This window comes from Anas platyrhynchos, chromosome 8 (genome assembly GCF_047663525.1).
Source record: "Anas platyrhynchos isolate ZD024472 breed Pekin duck chromosome 8, IASCAAS_PekinDuck_T2T, whole genome shotgun sequence".
Taxonomy (NCBI): Eukaryota; Metazoa; Chordata; class Aves; order Anseriformes; family Anatidae; genus Anas; species Anas platyrhynchos.
Window position 1 is genome coordinate 29096055 of NC_092594.1, and position 21663 is coordinate 29117717.

The following is a 21663-nucleotide window of genomic DNA, read 5'->3' on the forward strand; positions in this document are numbered from 1 at the left end:
AACCAGACAGTTCCCAATTTTGCCCAAGGCAACTGGAATAGCTGCGCCACAGAAGGCAATAGGAAGGTGATTAATATGAATTTGTGACATATTTGAAAGATGGGTCTTTTGCCATATAAAGATTATCAAACACATGTGCTCTTCCCCATTAATTCCGCAGCCCTCCCAGGAAAGCCACAAAGCCCCGTTCCTTTGTTTCCAGGGTGGGTTTTTGTTTTTTTAAATGTACCTTTCGGTCCCCTTGATTACCATGTATTTGATTTTTATAGGGCATCTGTTCGCGCTGCTGCGTGGGTTCTCTGGCCCTTTTATTTCCCCGTTAATCGGATCCCGCGAAGGCAGCCGTGCCAGGCCCTCTGACGAAATCCGTCTGTGTGTTGTATTTAACTTGTAGCCGTGCAAATTCCATGCTCTGTTTGCCGTCTGCCGGGCGCGCAGCGGGGACCGGGGCCGCCTTCCCGCTGGGGTGGGCAGCGGGGCCTCCCACCATGCGCCTAGCACACGGAGCAGTGCGCGAGGGACCTGCAGGAGGGGTGGGCAGGCCCCAAATGTTTTGGGGAGCCCTGCTGGAGATGGGGTTTGCTGGTGGGGCTGCAGGCACCGTGTCTGCACAGCCCTTCCTTCCCCACTGCCAAAGGGGATCTGATTGCACGCCCCTGGGGCCCTGGTGCTGCGTGTGCCCTGCACAAGGTGCCCGGAGCTGTGGGTGCTGACCCCACAGTGATGGAGGCAGCCGTGGCCGTGGTGTCTGTGCAGCGCCTGGCACAGAGACAGCGCAGTGCAGGGGTATGCAAGGGTTGTGATCCTATGCGGTGTGAGTGGCCCGCATTCAGTCCTAAAACTTACCCCATGAAAGGTGAGGTGCACCAGAGTCCTGCTCGGTCATGCTGGTGAAGAAGAGAGGGTTTTTTTTTTTTGAGGAGCTGTGGTTCTTCAGCTCCTGCTGTGCACCTGGGCAATTTTCATGGCAGCTCCTGGGCAGCAGGGGAGTTTCCAGGCTCTGCCCGTTCCTGCTCCAAGCAGCCCTGGCACAGCTGGCCATAGTGTGAGCTGCTCTGCCCCTCTCCATAGGGCTTGTGGGGTGCAAGTGTGCTCCGTCAGGGCCGGGTTGCAGAGCTCAGCCCCATTCTGGTCACACCCAGACCCCCACCCCAAAGACGCTTGTCCCAAAGCCCTACCCATGTCGGGGAGATGCCATCCCCTGCAAGGTGCCAGCCCAGCTCCTTGGCAGTGCCGGGTTAGCTCCCTGGCACAGGCTCTGCCTCCAGCCAGGTGGGTGGCAGCGTGGCTCAGAGCAGCTCGGGCACCGCTGGCCCTGCAGCCCAACGCCCTGCGGCCGGCTGCAGGACAGGCTCTGGGTGCCTTTTTTTACCCCCCAGATTTTTGTGAGCATCCCTGTAAAAACAGAACCCATCATTAGCAACCTGCACCACAGTGGTCAGCCCCGCCATGCCAAGCAGAGCAGGAGGAGGTGGTGAGGAACATCCTGGCTCCACCCTGGGCAGGTTGGGTTTCTGTTCTGTAGGGTCCTGGAGGGGCTGTGGCATCACTGATGGCAGTGATGGCAGCCTGGGTTCGTGCACGGCGGGCACTGGTGGTCCCAGTTGTGTGCCCGTGTCGTGCAGAGCTGGGCACCCACCCGGCCTGCCCACCCCCTTGTCCCCTCCGCGCTGCCTTTCAAGTGTAGCCGGCGATCGATCTGCCGTGACAACGTCCTCTGAGTCACATTCTCGCCTGCAGGAGTAAAGGGCAAAGGCCAAGTTCTTAGTTTTCATAGAAAACTAATTAGACGACTCCATCGAAAATAGGTCAATAAAGCTGATCGGGGGCTGCACGGAGGGAGCCATTAAAACCCCTGTGACCTTTGCTTGGAGCAAGCGGGCTGAGGCTGCCCCTGCTTTCCGGGAGCTGCCCGCTTCGTGCCAGCCCTGTGGCCGTGCCCCTGCTCCCTGCAGCACTGTGGTGCTGGGCAGGTCCTGGGGTTCCCTTTGCTGCTGGGTGCCCTGCTCCCAGGTGCTGGACAGGGCCAGGAGCTGCCTGGCACCCTCCTGAACGTGGCTTCACCCTGCGCTGCGTGCCAGGCTACAGGGCAGAGGACGGTGACAGCCACCGGTGGGACTTGCTGTGGCCGTCACCCCGCTGTGGGCTCGAGGCTGTGCACACCCAGCCCGATCTCCCTTTCATAGCCCAAAACCTTGTGTTTGCACGTGGCACTTGGGGTGCACGGATGTGCTGGGGTGCTGCACCCCCCGGGAGGGCAGCCCCACTCGCCGGGCACCGTGCTGCCGCGCACCCGCCCGGCTCAGCCCCCTCCATCCCCGCACACACTCGCACATGCAGGGGCACAGCCCGGGCTCCTTTACCCCCAAACTTTATTCATGTGGCACATTTACAGCAAGGATTGGAATAACTAGACAATGAAAATGCTGGGTTTGCATTATCGGTTGGTTTAACTGGAACACCACACACCATGCAGTCATGTACCGCCAAGTTCAGTGCCTGTATTGCCCTTCTGGCTGCCGTCACCGGCTTCGCTCCAGGCCATGCACGCACGGGCCCGGGGCTGCAGCCTCCCTGCAGGTCAGCACCCGGACGAGGGCTCCATTCAGCAGGGCCCCGGGGCTGGGTGACACTGGGGGACGCGTGCCCTCAGCCTGCCCCACGGCTGCCCCCCGACCGCCCTGGCCGGCCGGGAGCCCACCCAGCTGGAGGGGATGTGCTCGGCAAGGCTCTCAGGCAACAAGCCAGCTGCTGCTGAGCATCCGCGGGGACCCGCGAGGGGCACGGCACGGCCCGCGGCGTGCGGGGACCGTGGGCACGCGGGGGCTGAGCCTCAACTCGGGAACCGGGGGAGGCCGGAGGGGGGGGGGTGGGAGGAGAGCGGGGTCGGGGACCCGGGCCGATTTGCAGCTCCCCTGCTCAGGTACCTGTGGGTCGGGGGGGGGCCAGCGCGCGCTGGCACGTCCACCGCCGGCAATGGACGCGGTGCTGCGGCGCGCCTGGCCCCGGTGGGAGCTGGAATCGGTCAGCGGGGTTGGGGCAGGGCCGGGCATCCCACCCGTCCCCGCAAGAGGCACGAGCAGACGGGACGGGGACGGGATGGGACGCGATGGGACGCGATGGGACGGGGTGGGGGGAGCTCCGCGCGGGCGCTGTCACCTCCCTCCTGCCGCCCGCCCGCCCGCCCGCCGGGCCCCTGCCCCACTGAAGGGAGCCCTCCGGGGCCCCGCAGCCCGCAGTGGGGCTGCCGGGGGCTCTGCAGCGGAGAATACAGGCACTTCACCTTGAACATAAAGAGACGGATTGCGTTTGTCACATACAGGAGTCAGAGAGGGGTTAGTGTTGACTCAAAAAGAGGGGAAAAAGGCGCTCGGGGAAGAGGCCGGGGCTGGTGGGGAGGGTCGGGGCCGTCTCGACACTGCTGAGCCTCTACGAGCGCAGCCCGGGCGCGGGCACGCGCCGGCGTCGCTGCAGCAGCCGTCAAGGCCTGAAAACATAAAACCAGAGAAAAGAAAGAAGAGGGGAAGGCGGGGACGGCCCATGCCGGGGGGACGCTGTGGCTACGGGGCGGGAGAGGGAGGACGGGGAGGGACGTGGAGGGAGGGACGGAAATCAGGAGCCAAAGAAAAGAACAAACTACGAGTCTAAAATGTGGTGCAAGCGCCCTACGCGGCTGTCCGCTAGCATGGCATAATGTCCGGAGCAGCCCAGAGAGGGAGTCACATCAGGTCTACACAGATTTGCCTTCCCATATATACAACCTCTACTGGAGTAACAGCTGAATTGAGATTTGTGTCGGTTCCTCTGGCCTCGGTTGCCGTTTGAATGCTAGAGCCCGTCCTCCCCGCCTCGCCGGCGCCGGGCGCATGCAGCCCTGCCTGGCCTGCCCTGGGGATCAAAAGGGTTTGGAGGTCTGCTTGAAGATGAAGCCTCTATGGGCCAGTGTCTTCATGATGTTGGCGATGTTCTTACAGTCGTCTGCGGAGAGAGCACAGAGGCGCTGGGTTAGAACCGCGCTCCGGCCCTGGGCTGCCCCGGGGCACAGCCGGGACCTCGGTCAGCCCCAAGGCCGGCCCCGTGTCCCCTCCAGCCCAGCCAAGGGGACAAGCTGGCCTCGATCCCCTACAGCCACTGCTCCTCGGGGCTTCCAGCCCCACGGGGGCACTGCCTCTGCCCCAGTGCTCCCTAGCAGCATGGGGTGAGCGCAGGGCCCCCAGCTCCCCGTCACCACCTCTCGGTACGGCCCCGCTGCACGGGGACGGCCCCACGGCCAGGACTGGAGGCAGCACTGCCCAGGCCATGCCCGGCTGCCGTGTCCCAGTGTCCCCCAGCCCAGTGCTCATTGTGGGACGCTGCCACAGGGATGTATAGGAACGGCAGCGTTCCCACAAGCCGGATCCATGCTGGCCCCCCAGCTCTGGGCCAGCAGCCTCCTCCCTGCGAGCCCAGCACCAGCCACTCAGTTTATGGATGTCTGACACCGTGCCCACAGAGGAGCTGTCCCTGCAGCTCAGCCGGGGCTGTGGCTGCCCGGTGACACCGCAGCTGCCCTCCACCAGCCACGCACGTTCCCCTTCCCCTCGCTCTCCTCAGGCAGAGGCTGTTGGCACCCAGCTCTCCCTGCTGCAGCACCGAGGCACCGTGCTTTGGGGCTGTCCCTGTCCCAGCCAGGGCTGTCCCCCGGTGCCACCCCGTGCCTGCTGGCACCAGGACGCCGTGGCACCGGGCTGCAGGGCCGCAGACAGCCCCAGCGCTGGGGGACAGCCCACGGCACCGAGGTGGCCGGAGCGAGGGGCTGCGAGGCGGGGAGGGGGCAGGCGCTCCTGGCGTTATTTACCTGGGACTAAACACAGGCACCGTTTGCTAAAATAGAAGCCGGGCTTAAATTGATTCCTGGTGTCTATATTTCATGTTGAAAATTGGCTTGTAAATCCATGTTTTGATCTATGAGGGCCGTCTCCTTAAGAAAAAGCAAGAGTAAATGTGTAATTTCTCCCTTGACAGCACACGGCACAGAGGCGATCCTTCTTCCCGCTCCCCTCCGTTTCGGGACAGCTCCACTCGTTCCGATTACCACTCTTTCTTCCTCGCCCCACGCCTTGATGTCTCCATTTCATTACCGCGCGCCCATTTATCAAGCTGTTACCGTAAGGGTGACTTTGCCCACTTGTGTGTGGCAGCGGGGCCCGGCTGACACGGGGAGAGGGCGCCCCGGGAGGGGGCGCAGCCCGGGCCCCCCTCTCGCCGCTGCCGCTGGATGGATGTTGTGGTGGAGGGAAGGCTGCATCATTACTGATGTGTAAATGATAAAGAAGCCTCCACATCCATCTCCCAACTGTAAATCCAGGGAGTGCTTTATAATCAAGCTACAGCGATAATAATGTGAAATTAGGTCTCTCTATCAACGGGAGGAGGCCTTTTAATCACGGCTTAAAGGGTGCAAACGCTGTTTATCATAATTGAACTGTATCCGGGCTAATTGTGGCCATATTTCACTGTCTAGGAGACAGCAGGCTGCCTGCTGACAGTGCCGCGTGCCGGATTGAGGGCCCTGCTCAGACGGGCAGCGCTGCCCTGCTGCCAGGTGCCCGCGGCAGGGCCGGTGCCACCGCACCACCCTGCCCGGCCCCAGCACCCGGCTGGGGGCAGATCCGTGCCCAGGGGGGCACTGACGGGTCCTGGCACACGAAGCGTGTCCTGACCAGCGCCAGCTCCCATCGCCACTTGTCCCTGTTCCTTGGGGAGCTGCTCAGGGCGCTACCGGGACCCCGCAGTCCCAGGGCAAGGCTCGCTCTCAGCTCCCCCTCTCCTGCACCCCCAGCTCCTGCCCACAGACCCCATCCCCTCCAGCTCACACCGCAGCTTCCCCGGGAGCTGGCTCCCAGCGGGACATCACGGCCGAGGAATTGTGGTGTCGCCCTCGCCACCCCAAACGCCGGCACGGCCCCCTGGCAGCGGGAGCGCCGAGCTCGTCGTAAGTCATTTAGTGAGACTCATTCCAAATCAGCGCCAAGGTAAACACGCTTATTATAATTATCCATGTAAAAAAAAATCAACAACAGCAGAACAACTTTCTAATATGCAATTACAGCCATCTATTGATTTTACAATGTAATCCGCTCCGATTGATTTAATAACACAATTATAGGCTGGCTCTCGGGATATTAGAGTGGGAGATTTTCATAAACTCCAAAGCAAAAAACTAAGCGGCTTTTAAAACAACACCGTCAGATGGCTGTTTGGGGAATTATTAGCAATATGAAATCCTCTAAATCTGCCCGTTGTTACCTTGTGAAAGGAATTTCTATTACAAAAATGGCAATTGACAACCTAAGAGGGCGCGAACGGGATTGCTTTTCTGCTCTTTCAGTGCTTAATCCATCGCGAAGGTGACCACGGGGCTGGGGGCCGAGGACGCCGGGCAGCCCTGCGCTCCCCAGGGGGACGCTGCCGCAGGGGGTCCCGCAGCCACCGCGGCCCCCGGTGGCACCCCCAGCCCCGTGTCCTGCCAGGTGACCGCGCTTGGGGTGCCACGGGCTGAGCCCCGACCTTCCCCACCCCAGCACAGCCGTGCTGCCCCGGCCCCGGGCACCTCTCAGGGCAGCGGGGTGCCTGCCAGTGTCCCGGTGCCAGCAGCAGGGTGACGATGGCCCCGTGCCGCTGACACCGCTCTGCCGCGGCCGCGCGCCCCTGCTCTGCCTCGCGCTCGCTCCCTCAATGTATTCCCGACTTTATGGGCACATTTTTCTTGTCAAGCTGACAGGGTTGCTAAGTGGATTTCTCCCTGATATGCGGACGGATTATCACATTACTCCAATGTCCTACACAAACATATTACTTTATATTCAATAGCCCTAATGAATATAAACTGCTTTTTCTTTTTTGGGGTGGGGGGTAATCTATAGATTTTTAATGAGGGCACTATTAACTCCCTCCTCTTTAAAACAGACTTAGGTGCAGCCTCTGAGTAGAAAATCAATGGTGTTATTGTAGGAATATTGTATATTGATATTGTAATAATAAGATGCAATTGATTTAGGGGTGTTGCGCGGTGTGTGTGAGAGGGGTCAGCGTGGGGTTACGGCGCCTTCTGCAAACGGAGCAGCGGCTCCGCGGTGCCTCCCTGCCCCTTGCCGTGTCGTGTCGCTTCGGAGCATCACCTGTGTCCCGCACAGCTCCCTCCGTGCTCACGGGGTGCTTGGGGCCGAGCCTGCCCCGATGGCTCCTCGCCAGCTCCGTGCCCACGTCCCGGCCCGCACCGCATCTTTGCCGAGCTCTGTGCCGTGGGGACAGGCGGGCAGAGCGAGCTCACGCCGGGGCCTTTTAATTAGGGCTGGAGTTTGCCAGCGTTCAGCACCGCTGCCTGTCCTTGTCCTGGTGCTGGCACAGCGACACCGCTCCTGCTGCGCTCCTCGGCAGGGCTTGGAGGCAGCAGCCTGTGCCGCTTGCTGTGCTGCCACGGCTGGGGCAGAGCAGCACTGCCATGAGCCCAGGAGGAGCTGGAAGATTTCGGCAGCAGGAGGTGATCCCGCAGCCCCACGGGCTGGCAGGATGTGGCCGTGCCATGCAATGGGGCTGCCCGAAGCCCCCGTTGATGCCCCCGCGCCCTCCCCAGCCCCAGGCAGCAGGAGGGAAGGACAGGGCTCCCGCCTCTCCTGGCGTGGCCACCAGCCACCCTGGGGACCGGCAGGGACAAGAGCCAAGCAGGAGGAGCAAGGAGCCAGCTTCTCCATCCCGGTGGGGCCTGGAGCTGCCCCGAGGGGCTGTGGGAGCAGAGAGCCCCCCCTGACCGCGCTCATTTGGAGCCAGCCCCGGCGCACCTGTGCTGCGGCTGGGAAGACGGATCGCCCCCCGGCCCGAGCAGAGCAGGTCCATATTTAAACTGTCCCCATGCTTTATGGTCTGTACGAGAACTGATGCTCAGGTGACCAGGGGCCATTTGTCAATGTTCTAATGGCAGATTACTGTTAATGAATAATATCACCGCTCCCTTCCTACGACGGCTCCCTGCCAGCGGAAGCGGGGACGCCCGGCCACAGCCTCCCCGCGCCTCCCCTCCCCTCGCCACGGGGCCGGGCAGCAGCCTCGTGACCTGCGGGAGCCCTGCGGGCCCCACGCGGCTGCCGGTGTTCCCTGCAATCCCCATGGGTCGTGTCCCCACCGTGCCCTGAGCTGCGCTGCTCACCCTGCGTGGGCACGTCCCGGGAGGGGACAGAGCCATCGGCTCTGGTGGCCGCTCGCCTCGTGTGCCAAAGCAGGGAGGGAGCAGTGCTCAGCCTTCACCCGTCCCCACCACAGCACGACCCATCCAGTCCATGCCTCGGCTCAAAAGCAGCCCCAGGAGAGCCCTGTTGAGAAACCAGAGGGGTTTTGGCCTTCCCGTGCTCCCACGGCACCCCCAGGGGACACCGGCACTTGTCCCCCACTCAAGCTGTGGCAGGAGGCTGTGGCTGTGCACAGGCAATGGGATTTTCACCCTACAGGGACCAGACACCCCCACGGCCACAGCAGCTTTGGGGACAAGAGGGCCACAAGTCCCCACCCCACTGTCAGGGTGACCCCGGTGGTAAATGTCACAGCCCGGCTCTGGGGATCTGGTGCTGGGCAAGGGTGGGATGGGGCTGGGGACACCCGGCTGCAGCAGTGACAAGGACACGTCAGGGAGCCACGGGGAGCTCGGGGCCGGTCCTGAGGCTCCCAAATGAATGGGCTCATAACCCCTGCGCGGTGCGGGGGGCTCTGCGCGCCCCGGACAGCCGGCAGGTACATTAGGTGGAGCTGACAGCGACGCTGGGAATATTAAGAATAACTTACCTCATTATCTGCAATTACGTTACTGCCACACACCTCATTTCTTCACGAAGAAAAGAAAATTAGTTTTATATTGACTTCATCCCGGTGCCTCCCCTGACTGCCCCGCCGGAGAGCCGGCAAGCACTCTGCGGCGGATCTGGAGCCTGCTCGTGCTCTCCTCCTCGCTTTGTCCCCTACCTGTTGCTGCTCTTCCCAGCCCCTGCACGCGGGGCTCAGGCAGGGGAGCTGCTGTGCTTGGGACCCCAAAACCCTGCCAGAGCCCCCCGGGACACCGAGGTGTCCCCGTGAGCATCCCCGGGCAGACAAAGCGAGCGGCGCCGGCGCCCCGGCCGGGAGGGAAGGGGAGCAGCACGCTCAGCAGCACAGGGAAAAAGCCAATTTCATCTTTATTAGGAGGAGATTTCTCTTTTAGTAATAAGCACACTTCAAATAATTAGCGTGTTTTACGTAATAATGAAATTATGGAAATGCAGGCCACTTATTCAAACAAGTCACCATTACCATATTTTTAAATATTAGACTTAATTAGAGTTTATCACTTCAGAGAAGTACGAGGAGTGGAGATTTTTTTTCCTTCACACACAAAAAAAAAAATCCTCATAAAGTGTTTATTAAGAGCGGGTAAGAAGGGGATAATGATCTGTTTGGAAATTAAGGCAATCAAACATTTAATGCTCTGCACTCCTGTAGGCAAAAGCATTCAAATGAGTCAATTATACATCCATTATCCAGGCACGATTAAACAAGGCAGGACGGGGAATCTGTCCTCCTCAGCACGCCATTGTCGCCAGGACTTATGTCCACTGCCAGGCAGCTCAAAAAACCCCGAACTGGGGCAGGGAGCGAGGGATGGGGCGAGGGAAGGGACCGGGAGGGAGGAGAGGAGGGAAGGAGCGGGCCGGGGGGAGCGCCGAGGGGCCGGGGGGAGCCGCGCGGTGGCGGGGCCGTGTCTGCGCCGCAGCCCGTCATAAATCAAAGTAATTAAGTTAACATGAAAATCAACTTCACCATCCCGTTAAATTACGGCATTTGCATATTCGGGCTCAAACGAAGGAGGCGGTGGGCGAGGGGGGAAGTGGGGGGTGGTCGGAGGAGGAAGATGGTGGGGGGGGGGGGATGGCGCACCAAAAAGGGCCCCATTTATTACGGTGAATAACTAATTCCAGAATTTATAGCGCTGGATTTTCGTTCCCGTGCCATTTATATTACAGAAGGAAATTAAGGGGCGGGCAGGAGGCTGGCTGGACATCTTTCTGCGTTATTGCTTGTCTGCCATTTGCAAATCATTATTAATTGTGGCCCGTGTCGCTGGTGCAGCAGGGCAGGGTGCCTGGACAGCCGGAGCAGACACACATATCTCTTCATCAGGACCCCAGCCGCTAGCCCTGGAGAGCCAATTACCCCTCCCTGATTGGTATCAGATAAGGAGGGAATTTTTACAAATTAGGGAATAAATAGAATTTCCACACGTGGAGCAGGGAGGGCTTGAGAGGCAGTAATGAAAAACGATACATCACCATCAGCCAGACAACCCTATTCATACGCCGATGCATTACGCTCACTACTCATAATCCCGCCGAGTGACAGACAGCCCGACGGGGCGGCCGCAGCCAGCCCGAGCTGGGGACAGGGCCCTGGGCTTGTCCCCGGGCTCGGTGGCCGCGTTTCCAGCCCCGTGTCCCCCCCGTGCCATCGCCATCCCCGCCGCAGGATGCGCTCTCGCCCATCGCTGCTCCGGTGCCGGCCCCACAGCCGTGCCCCGGGGCCAGCAGCCCCAGGACAGCCCCAGCTGGATGTGTCCCAAACCCCGCTCATACACTTTCGGGCCCCATTATCACCCCCTGCAGCAGTGCTGGACCCCATACAACCAAGCCCTGAGGAGGACCCCCTGGCACATCCATCACCCCGCGATGTGACCGAGCCTGGTGGCACAGGGACACAACCCAGCTGTGGGTCCTGGCACGTGGCTGGCCTCAGGAACAGCAAATCCTACAAGTGCAGGACCCTCGCCAAGGCTCAGGGCACCCGGCCTGCGCCGTGTTCCCATTGCCGGAGCCGAGCTGGTAATTAGCTCTCCCTTATGACAAGCACGTCACCAAACAAAATGCTCGGCAGGAGATCAATCTCGCCTGTAAGTCACGCAGCCTTTAATTTATTCAGCATACAATGTCGCTCCACCACTGGCTTCCTGTAATTTATACCGTACACTGTCGTGTATTATTTAACTCGTCCCAGTGTTTTACAGCTTGCCTCAAAGTCGCTCCGCAGAAGAAAGTCACGGCTGGGGCACCGGAGAGGTGCAGCGAGGGTGAGGTGGGCTCCCGAGCTCCGGGGCTGCCTTGGGGACAAGGTGACAGTGAGCTCCCGAAGTTGGTGGCTCCAGAGCCTCTTGCTGGGGCTCTGCAGGTGGGATTGGGAATGGGGACAGGAGGTTGGTCCCGACAGGAGCACAGTGAGCTGCAGGCTGCAGTGCTGCTGCGTCCTGCAGCATCCAACCCCGCCAGTGTCAGAGCCAGAGGAAATCCAGGGGATTTTCTCCAGCGGTACCACACCTGGGCAGGCAGCCCTGCCTCCGGGTGGGGTTTCATCCCCACGGACCCGTTCCCTGTGCACGCCCAGAGCAGGGCATGGGGATGGAGGTGTGGGGATGGCTCTTCTTGCAGGACACAGGGGACAGCAGGACAGTCACATCCCAAAGCAGCCCGAGCCGCAGCGGGATCCTTGCTGCTCCCAGCTCGTCCCAGCAGCTCCCACAGCTCACCTGGAGCTTCGGCCGCACAGCCGAACGGGAGCAGTTGGTGATATAGAGCTGGATGCTCTCCGCAGGGAAGGTTAAAACCTCTGTTCGGTGTAAAGTTGCCATACCCAAGCACTTATGATCGGGATATTTATGGCCAGTTTATTCCAGGCTGTTAGAGGCAGCAGCAGCTACCCGCAGATAAAGCCAGCGGGGCTCCCCGGTGCCTTCTCTCCGTGCACCGAAGGCGAAGCCCAGCTGGAGCCGGGTGCCCACGGAGCAAAACTCACCCCATGGGGGCTGGGTGCGTGGGTGCTCCCTGGGATCTGCGGGGCCAGGGCTGGGAGATGCCCCCGATGTGTCCCTGCCCCTGGCTGCTGCTGTCCTTGTCACCCTACCTGTCCCACACCGCTGCCACCGGTCCCTCTCCGTGTCCGGCTGCCGGCACCCGGTGCCACCGCCGGGACTGGGGCCCTAATTAGGGAGAAATTTCAAGGGAGAAACGAGCGAGTTGATAAAGCCGAGCCTCTCCTGCCTGTGAGTGACACGAGATGTCAGAGAGAGGAAATAAAAGGCGAGGATGCAATTCCAGGGCTGCCGAGACTGTGTGGTGAGTCCTAATGGAAAGTTCTCCTGCGCTTTCAAGCTCGGTCAGATGGCCTAGTTATTGCTTGAAAAGGGCCCAGAATCAAACCCAGCGCCGCACTCGAAGCCTTCAAATAAAGCGAGCTGTGTTTCTGCAGGTCCGGCGAGGCAGAGGCATGCGATTACACAGAGAAGGGCAGGTCTCTTTATCTTGGAGGGAGACCTACCTATTTTTAAACATTAGCTCCAAATCACCAGCTCACCTCTTTGTCTCTCGCAAACCCTCTCTCGCCTTCTGGAGGAGAGATCAAACGCCGGCCCTGCTGCCATTGTTTCTCTCCCAGCGAGATGGATGCGGGACTGTAATCTTCCCACAAAGCCGCACGCTTCAAAGGCATCAAAAGTGCTTATTAAAAGTCCTAGGAAACTAATTTAATAACATCCCAAAGGGCTGGAAGAATCGGCAGCTCCAAACCCAGCCTGGCGAGGGAGAGGGGGCCCCGCCGGACACGGCTCCGGCTGCGGCCGCTGCGCCCAGGCCCCGCACTACGGCGATGGATGCGTGAGACCCGCAGGGATGGGATGGGACGGGACAGCTCGCGTGCCGTCCAGGGGCTGCCCCAAACCCATAGGGCTGTGGCCATGCTCCCCTGGGCGTCCCGCAGCCGGTCCCTGCTCCCCGAGGCTCCCCGCTGGCCGGGTGACACGCAGGACCCCGGGGCCACCATGCCCCGTGTGAGGCTCCTGCAGAAAGGGGCAGGGGATGGAAATTAACGCTCCAGCCTTCGTCTCCTCCTGCCCATTAGCGGGGCTGTTTTACTCCGGATCATTAAATATGTATATCTTATTACACGCCTTGTTACAGTATTGAGCTCTATTGACTGATAATAAATTCCAAGCATCATCCTGGTCATAAATTTATCTGGAGATGATGAAGACTCAATAATCTAGTCATGCAGATAATATGATAGGGCCTTAAAAAAGATCATTACATTATATGTCAAAATTAAAAGTGAAATACACTTTATTAACAGTGTTTCCACACTCGGGGCCATTACTTGTTATGTCCCCTCCTGCCCTCCCAGCCACCCGCCCCCCGCTGCCCCTCGGGAAGCTCTCGCTGGGGTGAGCCCGGAGCAGGGCCTGGGGCACACGGGGACTTTGTGGCTCCCCAAAGGGACGCGGGGCACCCGCTCTGGGAACGGCCTCTGGGGATCTCCGAGCTCAACACAAGCTCCTGTGTTCGGTGCAACTTGGCCACGTGCACGCAGGCTCCAGACGTGGCAATCCTGGCGTTCCTTGTCCTCAAACCTCCAGGGGGAAGAAGCAAGCCCCCCAGTTGGGGTTACCCCTGTCCCCACGACGCCGTGCTCAGCCCCCGCTCCCGTCCCTCGGCTCACCACGAAGGTCACAGCCATTTAAACTCCTCTGATGAGGGCCGCTGGCTCGCGCCCCTCCTGCGCCGCGGGGCTGGCCTCCGCGCGCTGCAGCCCGGCGATCGATGGCACGCAGCAGGTCTGAAGTGGCTCCAAGGGCTGCGGCGCTGAGCCCGGCCCCCCGCCCGGCACCCCCGGCCCCCCCCAGGCTCCCTCTCCAGACAAACAAGGTGACGAGCGCCGGGGGCACGCGGATCGATGCCGCGACACAGATCAGCTGCCGGGAAAACCAATCGCGGATCAGATTGAAAGCGACTTCTCCGTGTATCTGCCCGGCTCTCGCTACAATAGATTGGCTGGAGAAATCCGATGGAGAGAGGAGACAAAGGGGGAGGAGATGGGGAGAGGAGGAAAGGGCTGATAATGCTCCCTGCCGCGGCCGCTCTAATCTGTGACAGCCCGAGGATTTGCTGAAAACCATTATCACATTTCTCTCCCTTCTCTTGTCCCTGATAAAGCCCCGGCTAATCTGTTTGTTGCAGGTATTGAACAAACGCGTTTAGCGAAACAAGGGGTGTGTGCGCGCCTCTCCACATGCCCAGCCGAGATTTTCCCTGCATCCCAACGGGAGGCGAGGGAGGGGAGCAGGCACTGGGCTCCTGCCACGGGCGGAGGTGCTGTGCCCGGCCTATTCTCAGCCTTTGGGCACCACGTTTCAGCATCGAGCCATGTTTTATCCCCGTGGTGTGGCCGGCACCAAAATGCCTGTGGCAAAGCCCCAGGATGCACGTCCCAGCCCGGGCAGCCTCTCGCCCACCTGCGTGCCCACGGGGACCCGAGGGACATGGGGCTGCCCTGGGCACCCCATCTCCTGCCGCCCGTCCCAGCTCCGACCTCGCCCCCCTTCATGCAGGATGCTCTCTCAGGGGAGCAGAGGTAATTCAGCCGCTGTGAAAACCCAGAGCCAGGGCTCCCGCAGCCGCCTGTTACAAACAGTCCTAGTGGAACATTAATTATAGTAATTTAGCCGTGGAACACTAACTGCAGCCAGTGCAATAGCATTCAGTACATTAGTGGCTATAACCCACTCCTTAAAAAAGACATTTGGCTCCTGACAGCTGATAAAATGAGTTGTGAAGCATAACCAAAGGGAAGGGGGGGGGGGAAAAAAAGCGCGCTGGGAACAACCCGCGCGGCACTGCGGCGGCAGGACGGGGACGGCACCCGTCAGGGATGGGCTGCAGAGAGCTGGAGCTCTGGGCACCTGGTGAGAAGGAAGGAAAGCAGGGAGCGATGTGCCAGGGAGCTGCAGTGAGGCTGATCCCTGCTGCTGCTGGTGCGGGGCTGCTGGGGGAGGAGGGCAGCACCCATCACCCTTGGGACCCTTGGTTTGGTGCACCACGGGCCAGCGCAGCACCCCGATGGGGCTGGCACTGCCTCCATCCCTGCTGTAGGGCTGCCTGGTGCTGGGATGTGACCACTGGGGCAGCGCAGGATGGGGACGTGCCCATGGGGCCGCGTGGGGCCGGCAGCCCACCCGTGCCACGTGCAGGGCTCGGCACGGCGGGGCCGCGTCTCGGCAGAGTGTCACACAGAAGGACACTGCCTTCTATCTCTCAGCCGCCGCCCCGGGGCACAATCCACCTCCATTCAATCTTTACTCCACTACACATGTTTCCTTTCCAGCCTCGGATTATTTTTTATCATCAAATTACCGCGGCGATAAGATGGAGTAGATGTGATAGCGAGCAGAGCTCCCGACCTCCCCTCTCCCCCCCCCCGGCCCTGCTCGCCTCCCCCCCCGTTCCCCCCCAGCCTCCTGGCTGCGCACAGGCAGGGGGTTATTCAAATGTCAGGGGGCTCGGAGACCCCCGGCGGGCGGATTTGTTGGCTGAGAACAAACCTCAGCCGACAGCGAGTGCCTGGGTGCGCGGCGGCTCCGCCGGGAAGCTTGCAGGGTGCCCCGCTGCTGTGCCACCACAGACCCGCACCCGGGGCCCCCAGAGCAGGTGACACCGGTGGCAGGGGACACAGGAACACGGGCAGGGGGCCCTGGTGCAGAGGTGGCCGGGATGAGCGTGGCTGTGCTGTTAGAGCCCGAGCAGCACCGCGAGGCCCTGCCGAGCCGGCGTGATGGATCCTCCCCTGCTCCTTGTTTACTCCAGTCCTCAACAAATGAGTCCCTTCCCGGCCGGGGATAGCTCATCCGGAGGAATGCTCTTTCAGGCCTCTCCCTCTAATCCCTATTAATTTAAATAATGCTCGGCCACTCTTCTCAAACTATTTATTATTTATCAGGTTTGTTTATTTGTAGCTAACAGGTAGCGCTCAGCATGCGTCCCCGGCGCGGGGACAGGGGCCGTTCATCACGCCGGCTCCCCCGCCATCCACCATCCGTCAATTACTCCTGCTTCCTTTAATTAGTAATGAGGACTAATATCTCTGCCTGGGATGGTGGCTGGAGCGGAACTTCCCTCCGGTGCCATCGGAGCAGCACAGGGGAGGGAATGAAAAATAAATACCTGAGCCAGCGCTGCCGCTGCAGGAGGAGGGGGTGCCCGGCACGCAGGGGGGCGAGCCCTGAATCCCCCCGGGGGGCTCGGTCCCTGGCAGCTCTGCGAGGTTCCCTGCTCAGCACAGGATCTGGAGTGGACACGAAGGTCCCAACCCATGGGTTCCCCTTCCCACACGGCACGGCCAGCCCGAAGCACGGCGGATCCGTGGTGTCGGCGCGGGGAAGCCTGAATTAAACGCCCATTAGAGAGGCTCCAGCCTCGCCGCGCGGACCCGGGGAGCTCTGTATCAGAGCGTGCCAGCCAGGGCCGCCTAATAGCGAAGGCAGCGCATGATATAAATGGAGCCCCTTTGATTTATTGACTGGGAGAAGTTTTTACACGATAGCCCATTAAGACGGACGGCTCTGTTTACAGCCAGGCCATCTAGCTATAGGGACCCTGAACTGGCTGGTGTGTTTTGCTATTGCTCTTCAGGCAGACATCTCATTAAGGGGAACAGCATATGGAGCTCTCTGGATCTATACTTCACGAGTCCTGAGGGAGGCTTTTACCATTTTTAATAAGCGGGCAAGGTTAGCAAACCTGCGACGCGGTGACCTCCCCTCCCCGTGCCATGGATCTGGGAGAAACACCGAGAGCTGGGCTCACTGCCTGCGCTCGGGACTCCATCAATCACCTCCCCACCGCCCGCCGGGAAAACCAGGGGGCGTTTGGGCTCCCAAAATACAGTGGCAGAGGTAGCGGAGCTGTGCCCCGTGTGCCGTGCCCCATCCCACCCTGGCTGGAGGCATCCTGGGCAGCGCATGGGGGGCTTGGCTGGCAAAGGTGCTTTAAGGAGAGGGCTGCAGTGCAGGAAGGAACCCCCCCAGCTGGCTGTCGAGGGGGGGTTATTTCGTATTCAGTAACACAGCGATTTGGGAGAGCAAGTCATCTCCAGCTCCCTTCCAAGCTGATAAAGCCCGTGGGAGAGCCGGCTCTGTGGTAGCCACTGCTGTGGGGGCACATCCAGGGAGCTTTCTGAAGCCCAAAGGCTCGTGCAAGGTTTGGGTGCCCTGCTTGGGGCACCATTGACACACCCAGACGGAGAGCCTCAAGGCAGTGGTACCGCATCCTCCCATGCAGAGCTCCCAGCATCTCCTCCTAGCCCTGAAATAACCCGACATAAATTCAGGAGCCTGAAAATGTGATTGCTTCCTTCAGAAAAATCTGCCTGGGTCTGGGAAGGGAAGAGGAAAGGGAGAGGAGGGCAAGCGGGCAGACACTGGCGCATTTGGGGCTCTTTTGAGCAATTCTCTCACAAACAGTCTGAGCATCTTCGAAATGAAATTTTGTAGGCGATTAGCTCACAATGTGAACTTAATTGCTTTTGGTATTTAAAAAACCCCATTAAATTAAATGGCTGAGATATTGAGGCTTAGGCAATGGCTGCTTCCCATGCACGGTAGCTACCAGCCTCATTACCGGGCCGCCAACTCCAGCGGCGCAAGGCGCAGACCCGTGCGACGTGACCGCTGCGGCTCCCCTGCTCCCTCCCAGCCCGCAGGAGCAGATCCAGCCCTGAGATCCACAGCCTGCCTATGCTGAAGACCCCAAAAAGTGAGCTGGACCTCGCTAAAAAGGCACCACGCAGCCCTGATGAACCCAGGAACATGATATAACCGGGATGTGTTCGGCAAGGCTCAGCTTTGCTCATCGCGGGAGGAGCAGCCCCAGCTCGGAGAGCCATGGGTGCACAGCACTGAGCGTTACGGGGCCCAGCACCGGCTCGCTTGGTACTGGGTTTTCACAGGGACACCCCGATCTGTCACCCAGCACCTCCTGCCTGCCGCACTGTGCACGGGAGCTCCCCTCCAACACACACCTGGCCCCGGGAGCGCTGCCCCGCTCCGCATGCAGCGCCGTGACACCACATTGTGGCACACAGCGGTGCCTTCACCTGACTTTACTTGTTTGTTTAAATTATTTACACTCCTCAGATGCAGGATTGCTCTCCAAAAGGAGCATCCTTTTGGCTGCTGCGGCTTTAAAATGACTTGCATCCATCACTCAATCGCTTTCAGGTCAAACACGCGCTCCTGACTTAATGACCACATTTCCGCAGCAACAAATCTGTCACCGCTGTTTGTTTAAAGCCAACAATCTGTGGGAGCACTGTGTGCAAGGATTGAATTAACTCGGCATCTGAACGACTGCGGCGCCGGATCAGTCAAATTGCACCTTGCCTAAGATCTTCCCGCAATGTTAATTAACGCTCCTCGGGCGCGGGGCACCACGCCGCACCACCGAGCTCCCCGCGGGCACACGGGGGGCACGAGCAGGGTCCTGGCCCCCCCAGCATGGTGGGCAAATGGGGGGGTGGCTCCCCCCTTGTTCTGACATGACCTGCCCTGCTGTTCCCAGAGCTCAGAGCTGATGGAGATGTTCCACCTTGGACGCTTGACTCCTGGTGTTTTTTTTTTTCCCCAGGAAATTCCAGCCCGAACTGTTAACGCATCGCCATGAACAAGAACGAAAAATATGCTGCTATTTCCCTCAAATTCCAGCTACGTGTTGCTTGGAGGGTTTTTTTTTGTGTGTGTGTTTGTGCCCAGCTGCTTTGGAACAAAGCCTTGAAACCTGTCGGAAGGGTGATTTTGGGGCCGGGGAGGCTTTGGGATGAATTTCCCACCGGAATCTCGCCAGCTCTGGGCAACACAGACCCAGCCCGCGGCCCCACGTGCGCTGCTGACACCCAGCCCCACGGCCCCAGCAGCTGCAGCCCCGCTGGCACCCGGTCCCAGCACCTGCACGGGGAGCAGGGACCCGGCCCTCGGGGCGCTCGATGACTTCCCCAGGAAGCTTGAGGGAGGAAAGCGCTGCATTGAAATGCTGCGGGGCTGAGAGCTGGAGTCGGGGGGCAGGAGAAGCTGGAGGAAACCGTGACGGGGAGATAGTGGGGCTGCTGGTGGAGCTGAGAGGGTACCGGAGGAATGGGGGAAGGGAGCAGGACAAGGAAACGAGGACAAAGAGCTGGGATGCAGCTGGGGAGGGAGGCTGAGCCTGGAAAGAAGTGCAGAGAAGGAGGGAGCGGGGTTCCTCCAGCCCCAAAACGCCCAGCTCTGCTGCTGCCACCAGCTGCCCACGTGGCTGCAACATCCTCGCTGTGGTCCCTGGGCCAGCCGCAGCAATCACAGCCCCGCAGAGACGCGGGCTGGGGTGGGGGGTCCCAACCTGGGGAGCTGCAGCCCCCCCCAGCCTCACCCCAGCGCGCTGCAGTTAATTGGGGCACCGCTCTAATCTCTCCCTGCCATTGATTTCAATTCAGCTCCAATTTTCTTCTTTGACCTTCTCTCCTCCAGACCCTGCTCGCAAACAGAGAACAAATCCTCAAACATCCCCTTCATTCTGCCCTGAAAAATTCCAGCCTGCCCCCCCCTCAGAGGCTGGGGGTGGCGGTGACCAAAGCCTGGTTGTGCACCCGCTCGTGCCCGGGGACGAAGGCGCCCTCCCCACGTGCACCCACCTTGGCCCTGGCACGGGGAGGGAAGCGGTGATGCTGTGACAGCACCCAAACCTCTCGCTCCTCTCCTTTCACATCAAGGTGCTGCCACACAGGGCTGGAAACAGGCTGAGATGTCACCAGCTCCCCAGATGGCTTCCTGCTGGCCCCGTGGTGACAACGGGGGTGGCAGTCCCAGCCCCAAAGGCAAGCCGAGGGAGATGAGCCAGGGGAAGATCTCTCCTTCCCTGTCCCCGGGGCCACAGATGGGGACACCGGCAGCACCCAGCCCCCTGGTGCCCCTCTCTGTGCCGTGATCTGGAAGGGGAGCAGCCATTCGGAAGCGGTTAGGATCAGGCTGCGACGTGCTGGCACAAACAGGCTGCAAAAACAACGTGCCGGCGAGATGGCCCCCAGCCAGGGGCAGCCGGCACCAAGGGCAAGGAGGGGAGAGATGCCGGGGGGCACGGGATGGCCGAGGCACGATCCCTCAGTGCCCATCCCTTCCTGGCACCCCGAAAAGGGGGGATGAATGTCAGCCAAGGAGCTTTTCTCAAGAAAGCGTGGATGGCAGCACTTCAGCCCTCACGGGGCCCTTCTTTTCCTGGCAGCAATTCACTATGTAAAGAGGCTGGATATTTATAATTATGCTCAAAGTGGCCACTTTGAAAATCTATATGTCTCTAGGCTCCCTGTACATCATAATGTCAAGGCTGTGAATGGAGGCATCCATCAGAGGCCTCACATCACAGACCTCGGAGCTGTGATAAACACTCGGGAAATGCTCGCTGCAGCCCGGGCCCCGCTGCTGCCTGCTGGGGAGCCGACGTGGGCTTTGTAGGGTGCCCCCATGGGGATTGCTCCAGCAGGGACCACGCCGGGTGCTCGTGAGTTCCTGGTGAGAGATGGGGATGGGATCCTGCAGCCACAGCCTGCCTTCCCTGCTGCCCCTCGCCTGTCCCTGGGAAAGGATTTTCTTAGGTGGGAGCCAGCATCTCATCCCCAGATGGAGGGAGGGTGTGAGCTACGGGGGCAGGACGCCCCCCTCGAACATCAGCTCTTCTCTTGGCCTTCAGATCCTCCCTCGGCCCCAGCAGCTCCAGGATCTCTTCAGCCTGACTGAGAAAAACCAGCCCAGCGTTGGAGAGGTGGGGCCGGGGCTGTTCGAGGCAGGGAAACCGAGGCAGGGAGCTGGGGGCTCTTCTCCAGGACAGCCAACAGCAGAGCTGACCCCAAAGGCGTTATCCAGCCCCCGTCAAGGTACCTGGGCTCCCCGGCTGGGGACACACAGGGCTGTTGGTGTCACCCCCCTGCCATGCCCGCGGCAGGACGGGCTCACTGCTCCCTGCCGGCGGCACGGAGCGCAGACGCGCAGGCTTCCCTAACGCTGCGCCCGGGCTGTTCTTAAAAATTTATTACTCCGTTGCAACATGAAAAATAAGACAGAGAAGTAATCATTAGTATAACTATAACTCCCCGTGCAATAGTCCCACTTGTAAATTGAGATTTATGATTGCAGCTGCCGATATTTTAGAGGCCGGTGCAGGCGGCGGTGGCAGTAGAGCCCAGCTCCGCGCTGCCCCGCCGCAGTTACAGTTTATCACAATCTGCAGAGATTATTGCAATGAATAATACACAACAGGCTGGCAGTGAAGAACTATTCCCGATCAAACGCTTCTGTAAACAACTGAATAAATAATATTGCTCAGCCCCTCTTTAGAGGCCTCGGAGGCCCAGGGAAATCTCTCATTACTCAGCAGGAGAGGCGGCGGGGGGCTCGGAGGGGCCACAGGGGAGGGACACGGCGACTCTGGGCAGGCACTGGGCATCCCAGGACTGGCACGTTCAGCTCAGACAGCTCCCCGTGATATTTTGTGGCAGGAAGAGAGGCTGAGACACAGGAGAACTGCTCAGGTCCCCCTGCTGCCTCAAGATGCACTGCCAGGGACAGCCACCGTGCTCGGACAGACAGCTGCCAGCCCAGGGATTAAAAGCCGGGCAGGTATTGCTGGCCTTGCTTCTGCTTGGCAAGATGTTTGGCGGCTCCTGATGTACCTGGGAGCCCGCAGGTGAGATGGCAGCAGGTACAGTGCGGTTCCCAGATGGACGCAGGGCATTCGGTGCCGTAATGGGAGCGGGGCTGCCGTAAATGTCAGT

At 60.3% G+C, this 21663-nt stretch overlaps 1 protein-coding gene across 3 annotated transcripts in view; it reads right to left on the reverse strand.

Annotated features, from left to right (window-relative positions):
- Nucleotides 1-2355: 2355 nt before the first annotated feature.
- The window catches only part of ERI3 (ERI1 exoribonuclease family member 3), a 109116-nt gene continuing 89808 nt past the window's right edge, over nucleotides 2356-21663 (reverse strand). For all 3 annotated transcript variants that reach the window (XM_027462460.3, XM_027462461.3, XM_005028746.6), the window contains exon 8: nucleotides 2356-3978. In XM_027462460.3, the coding sequence (XP_027318261.1) occupies nucleotides 3896-3978 (83 nt within the window). In that variant the 3' untranslated portion in view covers nucleotides 2356-3895. The remainder of the gene's footprint in view (nucleotides 3979-21663) is intronic.